General features: G+C 44.7%; 1 protein-coding gene across 3 annotated transcripts in view; it reads left to right on the forward strand.

Moving 5' to 3' along the window:
- Positions 1-15,534, forward strand: part of CNIH3 (cornichon family AMPA receptor auxiliary protein 3) — a 285,107-nt gene that overhangs the window by 52,789 nt on the left and 216,784 nt on the right. For all 3 annotated transcript variants that reach the window (XM_032289389.1, XM_032289388.1, XM_032289390.1), the window contains exon 2: positions 3,204-3,319. In XM_032289389.1, coding sequence (XP_032145280.1) covers positions 3,287-3,319 — 33 coding nt within the window. In that variant the 5' untranslated portion in view covers positions 3,204-3,286. The remainder of the gene's footprint in view (positions 1-3,203; positions 3,320-15,534) is intronic.

Raw genomic sequence — 15,534 nt, forward strand, 5'->3', positions numbered from 1 at the left:
GTCATTTTCTGGCTTTTAAAGTTGTCAGGGAAGCCTACCTGGGGCTCTGAACATGTGTGTTTGTGTGTCTGTGTGTGTGTTTATATGTGTGTTTATGTACATATTCTAGGAGTGGGATAGGGAGAACTAGTGTGCTTCTTTAAATGTAATTTCAGTCTAACCCGAGGGCTCAAGGAAGGCGTGTGATTGCTGTTAGCAAAAATAATGAAAAGCAAACACCTGGGAGTGGCAGAGAGGGGAGTGGATGGTTTCCAGTACAGAACAAAGCACAAAGCTGAGACATCCCAATGCATTGCAAGGTTTATCAAAGTTTCAGTTATAGTAAAAAATATTGGAATTTGGGGATGATTTGCTTTTACCATATCTTGTAGATAATTCAGGTCACACTCGTTGAGTGGCACTCCAGTGTGCTTCTAGGAGTCCAGAACAAAGGCAGGAATCAAGCTGTTTGTGTAGGTTGGAGGTAAGGAGAATGGCAGGGGAGAGTGCAATTCCTGTCTCCTCTCACGCACCTGGAGGAGACTCAATAATTTCCTCTTCAGTCTGGGAAGGACAGACCAGAGTCCCTTCATTAACACCACTTTGTGCTTATCACTGCCACAGAACCAATCGGGTATGTAAATTTGCTGCAGTACTGCAGCATTTTAACAGACAGTAAACTTGAAGGTATTGATCTGATGAGAAAGGACAATGTAAGATCAGATGTGGTTCTTCAAATTAACTGCAGAATCAGTAATAATGTCTTTCAGTCTTTTAGCCTTAAAAACCACACAGGGTCGATTTTTAAATAAGTCTTATCGCAGATGTCAGGTCAAAAGCTGTCGTAATATAATTTCTGAATATTTTATCAGCAGTGTTGGTATTTCACATTCTTTCTTGATAAATTTGACTAAAGGGACCTTGAAACATTATATCTCGTATCATTTTCCTATAGGATTTCAAAAATCACAGAGCCTTTCAATGTGCTATCTAGTCCAAGGGAGTAAAATTAACTAATTCTGCTCTCATCTTTCTCAGCATGCCAGGTCCTCTCTATTTATCCCTGTGTCCTTCTAATGCTCTCAAGCAGGTATGCCCAGAGAATGTATGTCAGGCCACATACTTGGATTCTCCTTCAGCCTACATCTTGGAAGCAGGAAGAGGAGGATGATAGAGGAGACCGGAAGTAGTAACTGATTTATCAAGGCTGCTGCCCAACAGTCCTGATTTTTGATTTCACATTCCCGCCAAACCTTTGCTTGTGGCTGAAGCCCTGTGATAACTAGCTTGATGGTACTAAATACTGGTTTCTGTAGTTGAACTCCTTGAGTTCTTTTGGGATTTGTTTTTTTTTTTTTTTTTTTTTTTAGCTTAAAGCCACTTTATCAGTCACTTTATCTTAAAGACCGCTTCAGGATTCTGCCCTAATGGAAACTGAATTCCAGCTTCCACAACTCCAGTAACAGGTGGCCCAGGTCAGGACCTGGTAAAGAGAGTATTTTTGAGCCCTGAGGTGCCCACCAGATTGATTCTGAACTGGACTCATGCCCAATACCCTCTGGATCTTTGCCTCACAAAATCAGATCATTACACTAAACTCAGATTTGGAGGGATGTTTTGAAAGTGGCTTGCTTTCTTTTGCCCTCTCTGCCTACCTCCACTTTCCCCTATTCAGGTGCTGCACCTGAGCCCCCCAAACTGCCCCTTACCTGCATCTGGAGTACAGGACAAACACACACACATGTACATTACACATGCATGCACACATGCACACACAAACACCCTCTACCAGTTCATGCCTTAGAGTCCTGTTAGACCTGCCCCATGGTGAGAGAAGTTCCTGTGGGGGGCAGGGGAGACCTTCCTGAAATCACTACCTGAGACTCATCAATTTTTTGGCTAATCAAGTAGCCTCCTCAAGTAAGGACTTGAGACTACCTAACACAATGAGCCCAGTCCTCATCCCAACCGCCTTCTCTCCCATGCCAAGATATTGTCCTCCCTATGGCAGAAGGAGAGGGTCCCAGAACATGCCTTGTACATGCCTTGAGTTCTGCCAGTCCACTCTGATTTTTTACGACGAAGATCAATGTGAAGGTCCTGTATCCTTAACTACTTAAACACTGGACATGTTTCCTTCTCCTTGAGAAGAAAAGGAATTCATTTGTTCATCACATATTCATTGCCCTGCTAGGTGTCAGGCTAGGTGCTGGGGATACAAAGCTGAGCCAAAATAGTCTCTACCTTAATAGAGTGTTAGTATAGCTGAGTGTCAATAAGAATGAAGTAATTGCTCTATAGATGCAGTCTTACAGCCGTGGTGTCACAAAGACGCTGATGCAGCTGTGAGGCCTTAAAGGAGAGGCTTTTACTGCTCCAAGCGGTCCTCACTGAGATCCCAGGAGGAATGTGCATTCGCCAGGGGAAGAGCATTTGCTATTGGTGAGGACTGGCTGGAGGAGGGCGTCAGGGGAGCAGTAGTCCATGTGCAAACTTTCTGGGCAAGAGGAGCAGGCTGGGTGTGGGCGCCGTGGCTCACTCCTGTAATCTAATCCCACCACTTTGGGAGACCGAGGCAGGAGGAAACCTTGAGGCCAGGAGTTTGAGACCAGCCTGGGCAATACAGTGAGACCCCATCTCTACAAAACAGCAACAATGAAAAAGACATCTATGAGAAATCCATGGATAGAGAGAGCATAATAAGCAGTAAGATATGCTGTTTTCATGTGGAGTGGAACATAATCTGGGAAGTGAAAAATTATTCAGGATCTCATGTAGTGGCAGAGACTCAGCCCCTTGTCCTCCCAGCTGTACAAGTTTGTTGTCTCTGAGCCTCTCTGCCAGCCCAGCAGTTACTGAACAATTACCTATCCTTCTCAATACCCCAGAACTCCTGCTTCCTCAGGGCTGCTGCTTACTGCCTCCTTTCTTGTGTCTGTTGGCTTCTACCAACCACCCTCCACTTGAGAAGGAGGGTCTGATTGATCCATTTCTGACTGAGGAGCCTGTGGGGAGAACTTCCATGCCTGAGCACTTTCTCCACTGCTGGTTGTTCTGTGGGAAGATGCTGAACCCCAGTCATTCAGCTCTGGCCCAGCTGCCTGGTGTTGCTGATGATACCCCTCCTGCCACCACCATCACTGCTGCTGCTACTGGGGCCTCCATGTTAGCCTAATACTAGGAGAGCAAGAAACTGAAGCCATCATCCTGATTTTCTCTTCCAGATGGTGTAGCAGTATAAGCACAGGCCAAGAAAGGCTGGCCTTGAGATGAGGCCAGATGGGGCCTGAATCAGGGTGGCTTCAGCATGGCCAGGAAGGTGCTGCTGCTTCACAGACAGGTAACGACTTATACTTAAGAAATTGTTTACAGTGAACATGATGGGTCCCTTCCCTCAAAGAGCACTCCATGCAGTTGTGGAAACAGACTCAGTGTGACAGGTGCAGTGATACAGGTGGTGTAGGATATAGTGGTGGGAATATAGCAAATCCTTATTGAAAACAGGCATATTATAAATACCTTGTAATAAATGCAATACCATAGCTGATACTCATTTCTTTTAGACTTTCCTGTGTCTCAGATATACAAAAAAACTCTAGAAATTCCCAAGGTAATTGAAAACATATGTCCATACAAAAACTTGTGCAATAATATACATAGCAATGTTATTCACAATAGCTGAGAGGTGAAAGCAACTTAAGTGTTCTTTGATGGATGAATGGATAAACAAAATGTGGTTTATTCATACAATGGAATATTATTCAGCCTTAAAAAGGAATGAAGCCCTATTATATGCTATGACATGGATGACTCTTGAAAACATTCAGTGAAAGAAGTCAGTCACAAAAAACCCCACATTTTGTGATTCCATTACTATGAAATGTTCAAATAGGTAAATCTACAGAGACAGAAAGTAGATTAGTGGTTTTCAGGGAAGGGTGCATAGGGAGGAATTGGGAGTGATGCTAATAGGTACAAGATTTCTTTCTGGGGTGATGAAAATGTTCTAGAATTAGACAGTGGTGATGTTTGCACAACATAGTGAATATACTAAAAACCACTGAACTGTATACTTTAACAAATGATAGAATTTATGTTTACTTTAAAAAATGATACATTTTATGTTATGTGAATGATATGTTGATTTTTAAAGTCTTGGAATTAGTTGTACTGTGATGGAATATGATATTTTAAGTCTGAAATTTACTTGTGGTATCATCTTCACTGTTCATCTATAGAATCAGGAGAAGTGATGTTTCCTAGGTTGCTATGAAGATTAGATAAGATAATGCATATGACAGACTTAGCTACAAGAAGACATGGTTGGGAACCCTTTGTTGTTAATAGATGCATTTCTAAAGCAACTTTTTAAATGTGTTGCTGTTTGTTGGAGCCCTCCAAGAGGATCTTGGCACTGGGAGAAATCCCTAAACTAGAGTCATAGCTGAGGAACACTGAACACTTCCCGCACTGCTGGCTGTCCTGGGTCAGGTGCCCCTGACCATGACTGTGCAGTGAAGCCTGGATCTGGGCAAAACTGAGGAGTAGTTGACACTTGTGTCTCTTTCCTGCCTCTCTTTCCTGGCCTGGTAGTCTTTTGGGTTATAATTTCAGCATCTCTTCCATCTGCTTCCTTCAAATGGTTAGCATTTTTCAAAGTGAGCTCATCGCATTAATCATATGAGGGTATGAGCAGCCCTTTTAAGCTGTATTTGTATCTTACAGGAAGACCAGAAAAGCTCAAAGGGAGGAAGAATCTTCAGACACTGTGCAAAGGGAGGGTGGGGAGAGGGGGAAGTTATTCTGCAGCAGCAGTGCCTTCCTGGGCATCCTGAAACCACCCTGATTCAGGGCCCATCTGGCCTCCTCATCTCAAGGCCAGTCTTGCTTGGCCTATGCTCACTGCTGCCACTGCAAGCCATCTAGAAGAGAAAATCAGGACAATGGCTTCAGTTTATTGCTTTCTTAGGATCAGACTAACATGGAGGCCCCAGCAGAAGCAGAGTGATGGTGGTGGCAACAGGGGTGTCATTAGCAACACTAATGAATCACTGCTGGGCCAGGTTCTCTTCTCTGACTCAGCTTGAAACTTCTTTTGGTTAACAGGAAGCCAGTAACCAGTGAAGTCAAAAGCTTATATGCAACTCTCTGGATTGGAAACCACTGGATGTTTTTTAAGCTTCTATTTCTAAAATAAGAAGGGAACCTAATGGACAGAAGCTTCCCTGTCTTCTTTGATGCAGATAAACTATGTTGGTGGAAGGTGACTGTGAGCTGGGGCCCTTGTTTCTTATAAAACCAAGGAGTTAACAAAAACAGGAAGCTGGCGGTGAAAGCTATTGGAATTATGTAAATGAAACAGTCAGTTTGGAATGCAGGTGGGAGTGTGCCCGTGGGAAAGACTGGGGAATGCATCAGAACTGGTGGCAGCCAGGTTACCATGCACTGCTTCAGCACTGGGGAAGATGCAGGGGCCAAGAAACCTTCACTGCCCTGGAGTCGTCAGCCCAGTCAGTGCTGGAACAGTGCAGCGGCAAGGGCAGCAGAGAAAGGCCACAGGAAGAGGAATCGAGACACTTACATTGCTCCAGGAGAGATCTGCATTTTCTCGTGGATCTGAGGATGGGAGCTCTGGGAGCTCTGGAGCCTCTTCCTGTCCACAGGCACTGCAAGGCTTTAGCATACCAGTAGCTCCCCAGGGGGCTGGGAACGCATGCCAGGACTGGCTCCCCCTCCAGGAAGGGGTGCTGGGAGCTCCGTGATTTAAATCAGTGATTTACAAACCTTGGTTACAGCTTATCGTTTTGGGGTTGTATCCTACTCCCCACCTTTTAAAAATGTTAGTTAAAAATTAAAATGGCCTTTGTTTTAAAATTAAAAATTTCCTGTTGTTTGAAGCTTCTGAGACAACTGGGTAGGCTTCTGAGGTATTGTAATACAGTATTAGGATTTGGACTCTCTGCTGTATACACTAAGCTCTTAAGGGTGAAGGAAAGGCCCTTGGTACTGATAAGAAGATTGGTTGCCATGGGTCTCTCTGCTTGCTTACTCTTCCTACTTTAGGCCATGTGGATATCTGGAGATAGTTGATAAAATGTTCTTTTACCAGCCTAGACTCATGACTAATCAATCGGTGGTGGTGGTGTTTTGCTTCTAATCCCTCCCCCTTCCAGTCTATCATTCATCCTGCCTTCAGAGTTAATTTCCTAAAACAGATTTTATCATGCCACCTCCCTCCTCAACAGTTTTCAGTGGGATTTCCCACTGCCTACATAAAGTCTAATGACTTAGGATGGGGCAAGGAAAGCCTTTCATGATTTAACCCTCTAATACCTTTCTAGTTTCAATATTTTTTACAACTCTTTATTTTGGGTTATTTTTTGAACATCAGGAAACTGAAAAGCATAACTCAAACTGGCTTATACAATACAAGGCCTTATTTGCTTCTGGAACAAAATAAGTCTAGAGTCAGTTGACTGGGCACTGTGGCTTATGCCTGTAATCCCAACACTTTGGGAGGCTGAGGCAGAAGGACTGCTTGAGGCCAGGAGTTCAAGACTAGTCTGGGCAACATAGCAAGCAACATCCTCTCTCTACAAAAAAAAAAAAAAAAAAAAAAAAAAAGAAGAAGAAGAAATAAATCTAGTGTCAGAGTGGGCTTCTGGTAAGCCTCAACAATTCCCCAAGGATCTAATTACTTTATTATTTTTTTCTTTTTTCTTTTTGAGACAGGGTCTTACCGTGTCTCCTAGGCTGGAGTGGAGTGGCACAATCATGGCTCACTGTGGCCTTGACCTCCTGGGCTCAAGTGATCTTCCCACAGCTGGGACTACAGGCATGCACCATCACACCTGGCTAATTAAATTTTTTTTTCTTTTTGCAGAGATGATGTTTTCCTATATTGCCCGGACTGGTCTTGAACTCCTAGGCTTAAGTGATCTTCCCACCTCAGCCTCCCAAAGTGCTGCGAGTACAAACTAAGCCACTGCACCTGGCCACAATTTCTTTCTGATTCTAATGGTCCCAAAATGGTTGCCAGCAGCCCTTCGTCTCACATCTGTAAAGAAAGAATGACTTGGCTGGGCATGGTGGCTCATGCCTGTAATCCCAGTACTTTGGGAGACCAAGGCAGGCGGATCACTTGAGCTCAGGAGTTGGAGACCAGCCTGGCCAACACGGTGAAACACCATCTTTACCAAAAATACAAAATCTTAGCATGCATCCATGGTCCCAGCTGCTTGGGAGGCTGAGGAGGGAGGATCACTTGAGCTCAGGGGGCAGAGGTTACAGTGAGCCAAGATTGTGCCAGTGCACTGCAGCATGCTGGGCAACAGAGTGAGACCCCATCTCAAAAAAGAAAAACAAAAGAATGACTTTTCCCCAGCATTCCTGACTGATCTTCAATCTGAGTATATTGGTTTCTACATACATCTGCCCATGCACCAACCCCAGTTGCCAGTGCACTGGGATGAGCTGAGTGGCTACCTGCTGCAAGGTTTCCCTTGACCTCAAGACTTTCCCCACGGTGGGGTGGTTGCCTAAGTGGACTGTGGGGCTGCTGGGATGGAAGAAGGAGGGCTGGAACCCTAGGAAGCAGCCGGCGTCTGTTCATTCCACACCCCCCGCACTGTCACATCTCCATGCCTCACCTCCTGCCACTTCTTGCCATCTGCTTCCACTGATCAGAGCCTTGCTCATGCTTCGAAGCCTTGCTCATGGGCCACTTCTACTGCTGTGCCTCTTCTGTTCTGGAGAGATTAATGTTCTTTTCATCTCTCTACTCTCTAAAGCATATCATGTTTCTATCTCATGTGCATTTACTAATTCTGCTTTGCTTTATGTCCACTTGTTTATGTATTTGACTCCTCTATTGAACAGAAAGACACTTGAGGCAGGAGGGTTCATACCTTGTTCTTCGTAGGGATTGAAGAGTGTTGAATAAATGGTCATGAGCAATAACAGTATCATTATTGAGAGCTTACTGGGTGAAGGGCACTTTGTTAAGAACTCTTCTCATAATTGTATTTAATCTCATTTAATCTTGACAACAGCACTATGAGGCAGATGGTATTATTATTGTATCTGGTTTACAGATGAGGGTCCTGGAATTTAGAGTAATAGAAGGAAATTGTTTAAGGTCACATGATCAGCAGACAGCAGCATAGACTTGAACCTATATATATATATGTATTTTTTTTAAACCCCAAAGTTCATGTTCTTAATAATGATAATGTTTTATATAGAAATTTGTTTGTGACCAGCTATTGTCCTGGAAGAGGGAGGTGATTCTCTGGAGAGGAGGTTGGAGGAAGGTAGGGTGGAGGGACAGAGGACCTGGAGGCTTCATGAGCAACTGGAAGGATGTGCTGAAGAACCTGGGGAGGACAGGCGAGCAGAGGAGCCTGCCAAAAGGGGTCTCCCCTGAGGATACCACTTGTGAGCAGAACCCAGGAGTACTGCAGATATGGCACCCAGAGAGTGAAGCCCTTGTTTTCTTGGGGTCTTCAGAAATAGAGGGAATCAAGCCATTTATTGGCCCGAGGGAATGGAAATTAGAGGCTGAAACGAACATCTGCTGGGATAAAATAAGTGGTGTGAGATTGCAGCCAGAAATGATCTCTGCGAACATAGCTGGTCAGCGGCAAGTGTTTCGTGGTAGAGACTCCAAGTGGACTGCAAGGAGGAAAGAGGAGAAGGGCAGCCTTTGGGGCGGAAAGCCCAGCTCTCCTGAAAGGCACAGCCGTGGAGCAAGAGCTAAAAGCCTTTCGTTTGGATGCTGGCCTGTTTCTTCATTGCTAAACCCACTTCACCTGCTTCCAGAGCCTCTTGGCTTGCATGAGCAGAAGGAACAGCCTTCCTCCTGATCTAGGCACCTTGCACCAGCCTAACCTGCAGCGTGTGGGGAGAGGGACTGCTATTCCACCTCTAGAATCAGGGAGGGCGGGGCGCGAACCAGGGGAATGGAGTCCAGCAATTACTGAGCAACCCCCCTGCTTACATTCCCTGCATAAACAATCAGCTGAGAAGACTGTCCCCTTTTCATAGTTTTCACCACTGGGTGTTTTCAGAAGCAATTTAAACACTGGCAAACATAAAGGAAAGCTTTTATCCCTTCTCTAACCACTGAAAGGAAGCCGTGGATTTAAATACCATATGAATGGTGGGGAACAGAGCCCCGAGACATAAAAGGTGGAGGGAAGGGTGAGATGTTGAAAGCCTATGAGTTGACAGGGGGTAGAACACAGGTTAAGGTGATGGGATTGGAGCTTTGGAGGGTGAGGGAGGAGGAGGAGGGAAGAAACAGCTGGGTGCCAACCCCAGAAGGGCGGGAGGAAGGCAAACAGCTCCCCCCGGGAGGGAGGGAGGGAGTTGGGGGCAGGGGCAGAGGAAACCTGGGGGACTTCTGCAAGGATGAAGTCACCACCCTTTTGGGAGGAGGATGTGAAAGAGGGTGGCCTTTATTGTGTATTCAAATCCAAGACACTATGTAGAACACAATGTACTAAATGTATAAAATTTAATTTTCCGTAATTAAAATTCGTATCAGTTAAGGAGAGCCTGAGGCATGGGTGCCGCACGGGCTTGAAAGCCAGGACCGCAGACTGTTCCACGTCTCCTTCCCACATTGGTCTTTTGGCCCTAATTCCTCTCTGTCGTTTCCTCCCTTGCCCCTTTCTTCGTTGCCCTTGTCTATGTCGCCCTCCTCCCACTTTTTTCCTTCTTCCTCGTGTTTTGACCCCACAGGCGGCGCGGCCTCCCACGCCGAAACAGCCAGGTGGCTCCCCGGCAGCAGGAGGGCTGTCGCTGCTGCTGCAACCCCGCTGGGTCTCTGGGAGCCGAGGTGACAGCCTGGGCCTCTGGGAAGCCCGTGTCGCTCGGCGGTTGTCCAGTGGCTCAGGCCTGCGCAGGGGCGGGTCCCCCTCCTAATCTTATCCTCACACAACCCTGGCAACCGCACAGGGCTGCCTGGTGTTCAGCAAGGGGAGCTGGAGTGCGGGCCTCCCCCAGGAGAGGCGGCAGGCGACTTCGCTATTGAAAACACAGCTGTGGCAGGGGAGATAGACAGGAAACCCGACCCAGCCCTCTGGCAGGGACTGCTGTGGGAGTGCCAACTACTGTGGAATAACAGGCCCAGCCCTGCAGGCTCGGGCACGCTGTGCTGTGGGCCACAGCAACCACAGCCTCTGAGGCCTCTGGCCGCTCCAGGAGGGCGGGGTGCGGGGAGCCCGGAGACGCCCTCAGGCCTGGAACGGCAAACTTGGAGGTGGGAGGAGAGGACTTAAGGACTGGGTGACACAAAACCTGGTTTAGTTGTTAGTGGAGTAAAGTTACTCATTTCCTTGCTCTTTTTAAGGCTCAGTTTTATCATCTGAGATATGGAAACAATACTTGCCCTACTTACTTAAATAGGTTGTTTTGAAGATTGTATGGATGAGTGAGGCCTTCCTGAGTTAGATCCGGGTTCAAACCTGAAACCCCACTGTTTCCACCTGTTAGCTGACCTTGGCCTCTGTTTTCTCACCTGGGAGGGACAAGACTACAACCTACTTCATAGGACCCTGTTAAGGCTGGAATGAGCTGGTGTAGTGCCTGGTTTATTATAAATTCTCAATAAATGTTACCCAGTCATCATCAGATGGGACAGTTTTGTGCAAGCATTTTTTAAACTATGATGTATTCTTTAAAAATGCAGGACGCTATTCCTATGCATTTGGTAAAGGGATTCCTCTTCCAATTTCCTCTCCCCCAGGAAATTTCCCCTTTCCTTCTGGGGTCCTCTGGAGGCATAACTGCCTCCCCTCCCCTCCCCTCCACTTTCCTCCCCTCCCTTCTCCTCCTTTTCTCCCCCCTCTGTCTTCCATGTTTCCTGTAGAGCCCAGCTCGATTCCTCCAAGGAGCCCTGTGTTGCCAGTCCAACCCTGCCTTAATCTTTCTCTGGGTTCTCCTGTGACTTAGTTGTAACTGGTCCTTGCATGCCACTGTTTATAGATTCAGACTGCTTGAGTTCAAAGCCCACATATTAGCGCTGTGACCTTGGGGTAAGTAATTTAACCTTGCTAGGCCTCAGTTTCTTCATCTGGGAAATGGGAAATTATAGTAACTATCTCATCAGGCTGTTTAGAGGATCAGATGAGACTCTATTCCTGAGGTGGTCAGCAGGATGCCTGGCACATTGTAAGTGCTCAGTGGAGGGCAAGTGTAGCTTTAATGCAACTGTGTTTAATATGAACATTTTTATTCCCTGACTTGAGTATAAGCTCTTATTTTCTTTCTTCCCTCCCTCCCTCCCTCCCTCCCTTCCTTCTCTCTCTCTCTTTTTTTTTCTTTCTTTCTTTCTAAGAGAGAAGTCAAGTGTAAGCTTTTAAAAAGTGGATTATAGGCCAGGTGCGATGGTTCATGCCTGTAAACCCAGCACTTTTGGAGGCTGAGGTGGGTGGATCACGAGGTCAGGAGTTCGAGACCAGCCAGGCCAATATGGTGAAACCCCGTCTCTACTAAAAATACAAAAATTAGCTGGGCGTGGTGGCACCTGCCTTTAGTCCGAGCTACTTGGGCTGAGTTCACGCCGTTGCACTCCAGCCTGGGCAACAGAGCAAGACTCCATCTCAAAAAAAAAAAAAAGTGAATTATAAGCCTAAGCAACATGGCCAAACTTTGTCTCTACAAAAAAATACAAAAATTAGCCAGGTGTGGTAGTGTGCACCTGTAGTCCAGGAGGCTGATGTAGGAGGATTGTTTGAGCTGGAGAAATCGAGGCTTCAGTGAGCTGGGTTCATGCCACAGCACTGAGTCTGGGTGACAAAGCAAGACCCTGTCACAAAAAGAAAAACAAAAGTAGGTTTTGTCTTCTCTTTTTCACCACGTCATGAATTGTGGTATACATGTAGTGGGTACTCAGTAGCTACCCTGAATATATTTTCCCACCCGTTTTGGTTAAGTTGTCTGTAAATTTGCGGAGTGACGTTACTTCATAATGATGGCATATTGTTTTTAAAAAATTTTATAGGAAGAGAACAAATAATTATTAAACACTTATTTTTGCATTGTGCTGGGAACTTTTACATATTCTCTCCTTTAACTTTCTCAGGAAAATCAAACCTCTGGGGTAAGTGTAATTATCCCCATTTTACCCACAAGAAAACCAGGGCTCAAAGAGATTGAGTAATTTGACCAGGATTACATAGCTGCCAGAATTGGAATTCAAACTCAGGTCTGTTTGACTCTAAGATCTTGTTTTTCTAAGATTTTACTTATATTGTTTGTGCCTTTCAGTAACACTGTCTTTGTAGAACAGATTCTAAACTTTAATTTTATTTACTATTCATTCCAACACCATATGAACCCATGGTGTTCGATGAAATTGGTAAACTGCCAACTGATTACCAAAAAAATCTGGAGGTGCAAAGTCCTTTGAACAAGTCAAAGCTCTAACCGAAAGTAGTACTTTGATCCCTGTGACCTATTGCACTAAGAGTTTGGTTATTTCTCTTGAAATGATTGGCTTAAAGGCTTCATCTTGTTTGGCACTTTGGAAGTATGCTCCCTCCCCTGCTCCCATCTGGAAAGATTGCTCTCAAGATCCAAGCCTTCTTATTTTAAGGAATCTTGGTTTATAGAATATTGAACAATAATGATCTTTCGAGAATGAGTCTTTTGAAAATAGTGGATCTCTTAGGAATGAAATTCCTTTGTAACAAAGGCAGCTATGTATAAATAAACCAAAACATCAGCAGCGAAGTGCTGTTGGTGTGTCACCAAGCCTGGGGGCAATTCCCATTCCTTGCACACATATGCATGTGTGCGTGCGTGTGTACACACACACAGGCACACACACACACACATAGAGTCACTAGTCTTAGTCCCAGAGCCATGGGATGTAAAAGACTTGAGGCACAGGGATGAAGCTAGCACATTCTGTTTTTACTGTCTTCCCTCCTTCTTCCTTAAGCCTTGGCTTCTGCTCTGCCAGGCCCCAGGGCCCTGCTTGGTGTCACCCTCCTGGCCCAGTGGCAGAGGATCTGCTGGCAGTCCCCGCTGCTCAGTGGAGTTTTTGTCTGCATGTTACTCTGTAGGGAATGTGCAAGTAGGGAAGATGAGTGAGAACTGAGATTGCTTCGTCCCTGTTCCAAGGGCTTCTCTGAAGTTAGACCTGATGTAGCCCTTTAAGGGTAACAATGTGAGATCAGAAGGGGAGCCAGCCAGCCACGTGTCTAGCAGCCACCCATGGGAAATGGATTTGCTCACTTTTCCGTTAGATCCTTCTCCATATTAGAATTTCACATAGTAAGCAATTAGACCATGCCCAGAATTGGACTAGAGAGAAAGTGATCACATTTTAATTATCAACAAGCTCAGTATCTAAATGTTGTTGAGAAATATTCATACTCATATAAAAAAAGGGCAGCATCAATTCATTTTTTTCTTTTTTTGAGACAGGGCCTCACTCTGTCTCCCAGGTTGGATTGTAGTGGTGTGATCATGGCTTATTGCAACCTTAGCTTCTCAGGGCTCAGGTGAGCCTCCTACCTCAGCCTTCTGAGTAGCTGGGGCCACAGGTGTGAGCCATCACACTTGGCTAATTTTTGTATTTTTTTGTAGAGACGGGGTTTCACCATGTTGCCCAGGCTGGTTTCAAATTCCTGGGCATGAGCCATCTGCTGGCCTCAGCCTCCTGCAGTATGGGATTACAGGCATGAGCCACTGTGCCCAGCCACCAATTCTTATAAACATATCAACATGTATATATCCCTCCAGACCCAATAAACCAAATAGAGAATTGTAGCCACCCAGAAAAGAGCTGTGCATGAGGCCAGGTGTTGTTAAGACACAGACTTGGAGCCAGGCAGTTCGGGTTCCAGTCTAGACTCTGCCATTTAATAGTAATGTGACCCTGGGCAGTTAACTGTCCTGTGCCTGAGTTTTCTCATTTGTCAATGAGGATAATAATAGTGCCTATATTCTGGGGTTTGTTCTGAGAATTACATTAGTATTTTTGTAGTGTTTTGGGTTAATATTTTTAAGGTGATTAAAATAATGCCTAGCACATCATATATTCTATTTAATGTGTGCCAAATATGTATGCGTATGTGATCTTTGTCTGGTGTATATGTATATCCCATGATGTTAGATGCTACAGCCTGAGGGCCCATAGTTAAAACCAAAATACTTCTGAATATAACACAGTCTAAGCCCCAAAACTCACCCTCATCTTCACTCTGTTTTCAAGGGCGTCTGCAAGCAAGGGGTACCTGGTGTCTTTGGTAGTTGGATACTTGCTGAACTGCAAAAACCCCGTAGACTTACCAGTATGGGAGACCGATTTATCTTTATACCTCAAGAGTTGAGCCTTCTTCTTAAACTGGTTAGATGTATGCTCACATTTAGAGATTTTTACTGTGTGTAATGCACTGTGGTGATATGAAGATGAATAAGACTTAGTTCCTGCTCAGGAATGCTGTTTGTATTACATATACAGGTTTGATGCCTGCGGCCAAGGGGATAAGCATTTCTGCATACACTGGACAACTCCTCATTGTTTTATAGGCTTTTCTTTCTGAAAGCAAAGTCCATTTCCCTGAATATCAGAAGGCCATCTGCTATGCCAGAGTAGTGAATGAGAGGTATTTCCATTTTGGACTGCTATTTTCTGGTATACGAATGTTTTGTGAGAATCTAGTCCTGAAATGTATTTGGCAATAGATAAATTTATAAGACAGAAGCTAGATGGCTTCAGATAAAGTGTGTCCTTCTCCTCTTTTCCCCCCAAACACAAAGTTTTCCTTTCTCTCCAATCCTTCAGGTATGTTTCTTTTTAGACAGTGATCATTAAAGTCAGATGTGGGCCTTTTCAATCTCACAACATGGCACAGGCTCAGACCTGGGAGAGTTGGAAATGCTTCTGGCATTTGAAGGGGCAAGCTTTCCCAGTAAAGACAGAAATATTCGAACTAGCACATTTGGATTTTATACTGTATTTGTCTGTCTTAATTGGAATCCCTAAGATGTGATTTTTTAACTTAATGGTCAATGACCTAGGTTGCAGTCTGTAGGATGGGGCCATGGACCACTACTAATACTCTGTGCAGGAACTCTTTATGATAAAATATTGCTATAACTTTCTGTTAATCTTACTTCCAGTTCCTTCCTGCTTTATTCCATTAAACTTATCTTGGCCAGTTTAGTTTCCTAAGCATAGCTTTAGTCAAATTACTCTTCTTCTCATAAAACTTCAATGCTACCCCACTACTTAGAGTATCAAATATATCTTTAATTCAACATTCTTCAAAATATTGTACAACTCTAACTTCCGGCTTATCCCGCTAATCATATATGGTTTGTCATAATCATATAGATATAAATGTATGTATATGTGTATTCCTGTATTCTAGCCAATGAGACCTTATTTATTAAACACCTATTATATGTAAGTCACAGTATTAGACCCTGGGGGTTCACAGATAACTACGATTTTTATTGTAAAGTAGCTTAGAGTTTAGTAGTGGAACTAGGCATTTGAATAAAAGCTAGAGGTAAATTGTGTTATTAGATACTAAA

The sequence above is a fragment of the Sapajus apella genome, unplaced genomic scaffold (assembly GCF_009761245.1).
Source record: "Sapajus apella isolate SASKATOON/1434 unplaced genomic scaffold, GSC_monkey_1.0 scaffold22, whole genome shotgun sequence".
NCBI classification, from domain to species: domain Eukaryota; kingdom Metazoa; phylum Chordata; class Mammalia; order Primates; family Cebidae; genus Sapajus; species Sapajus apella.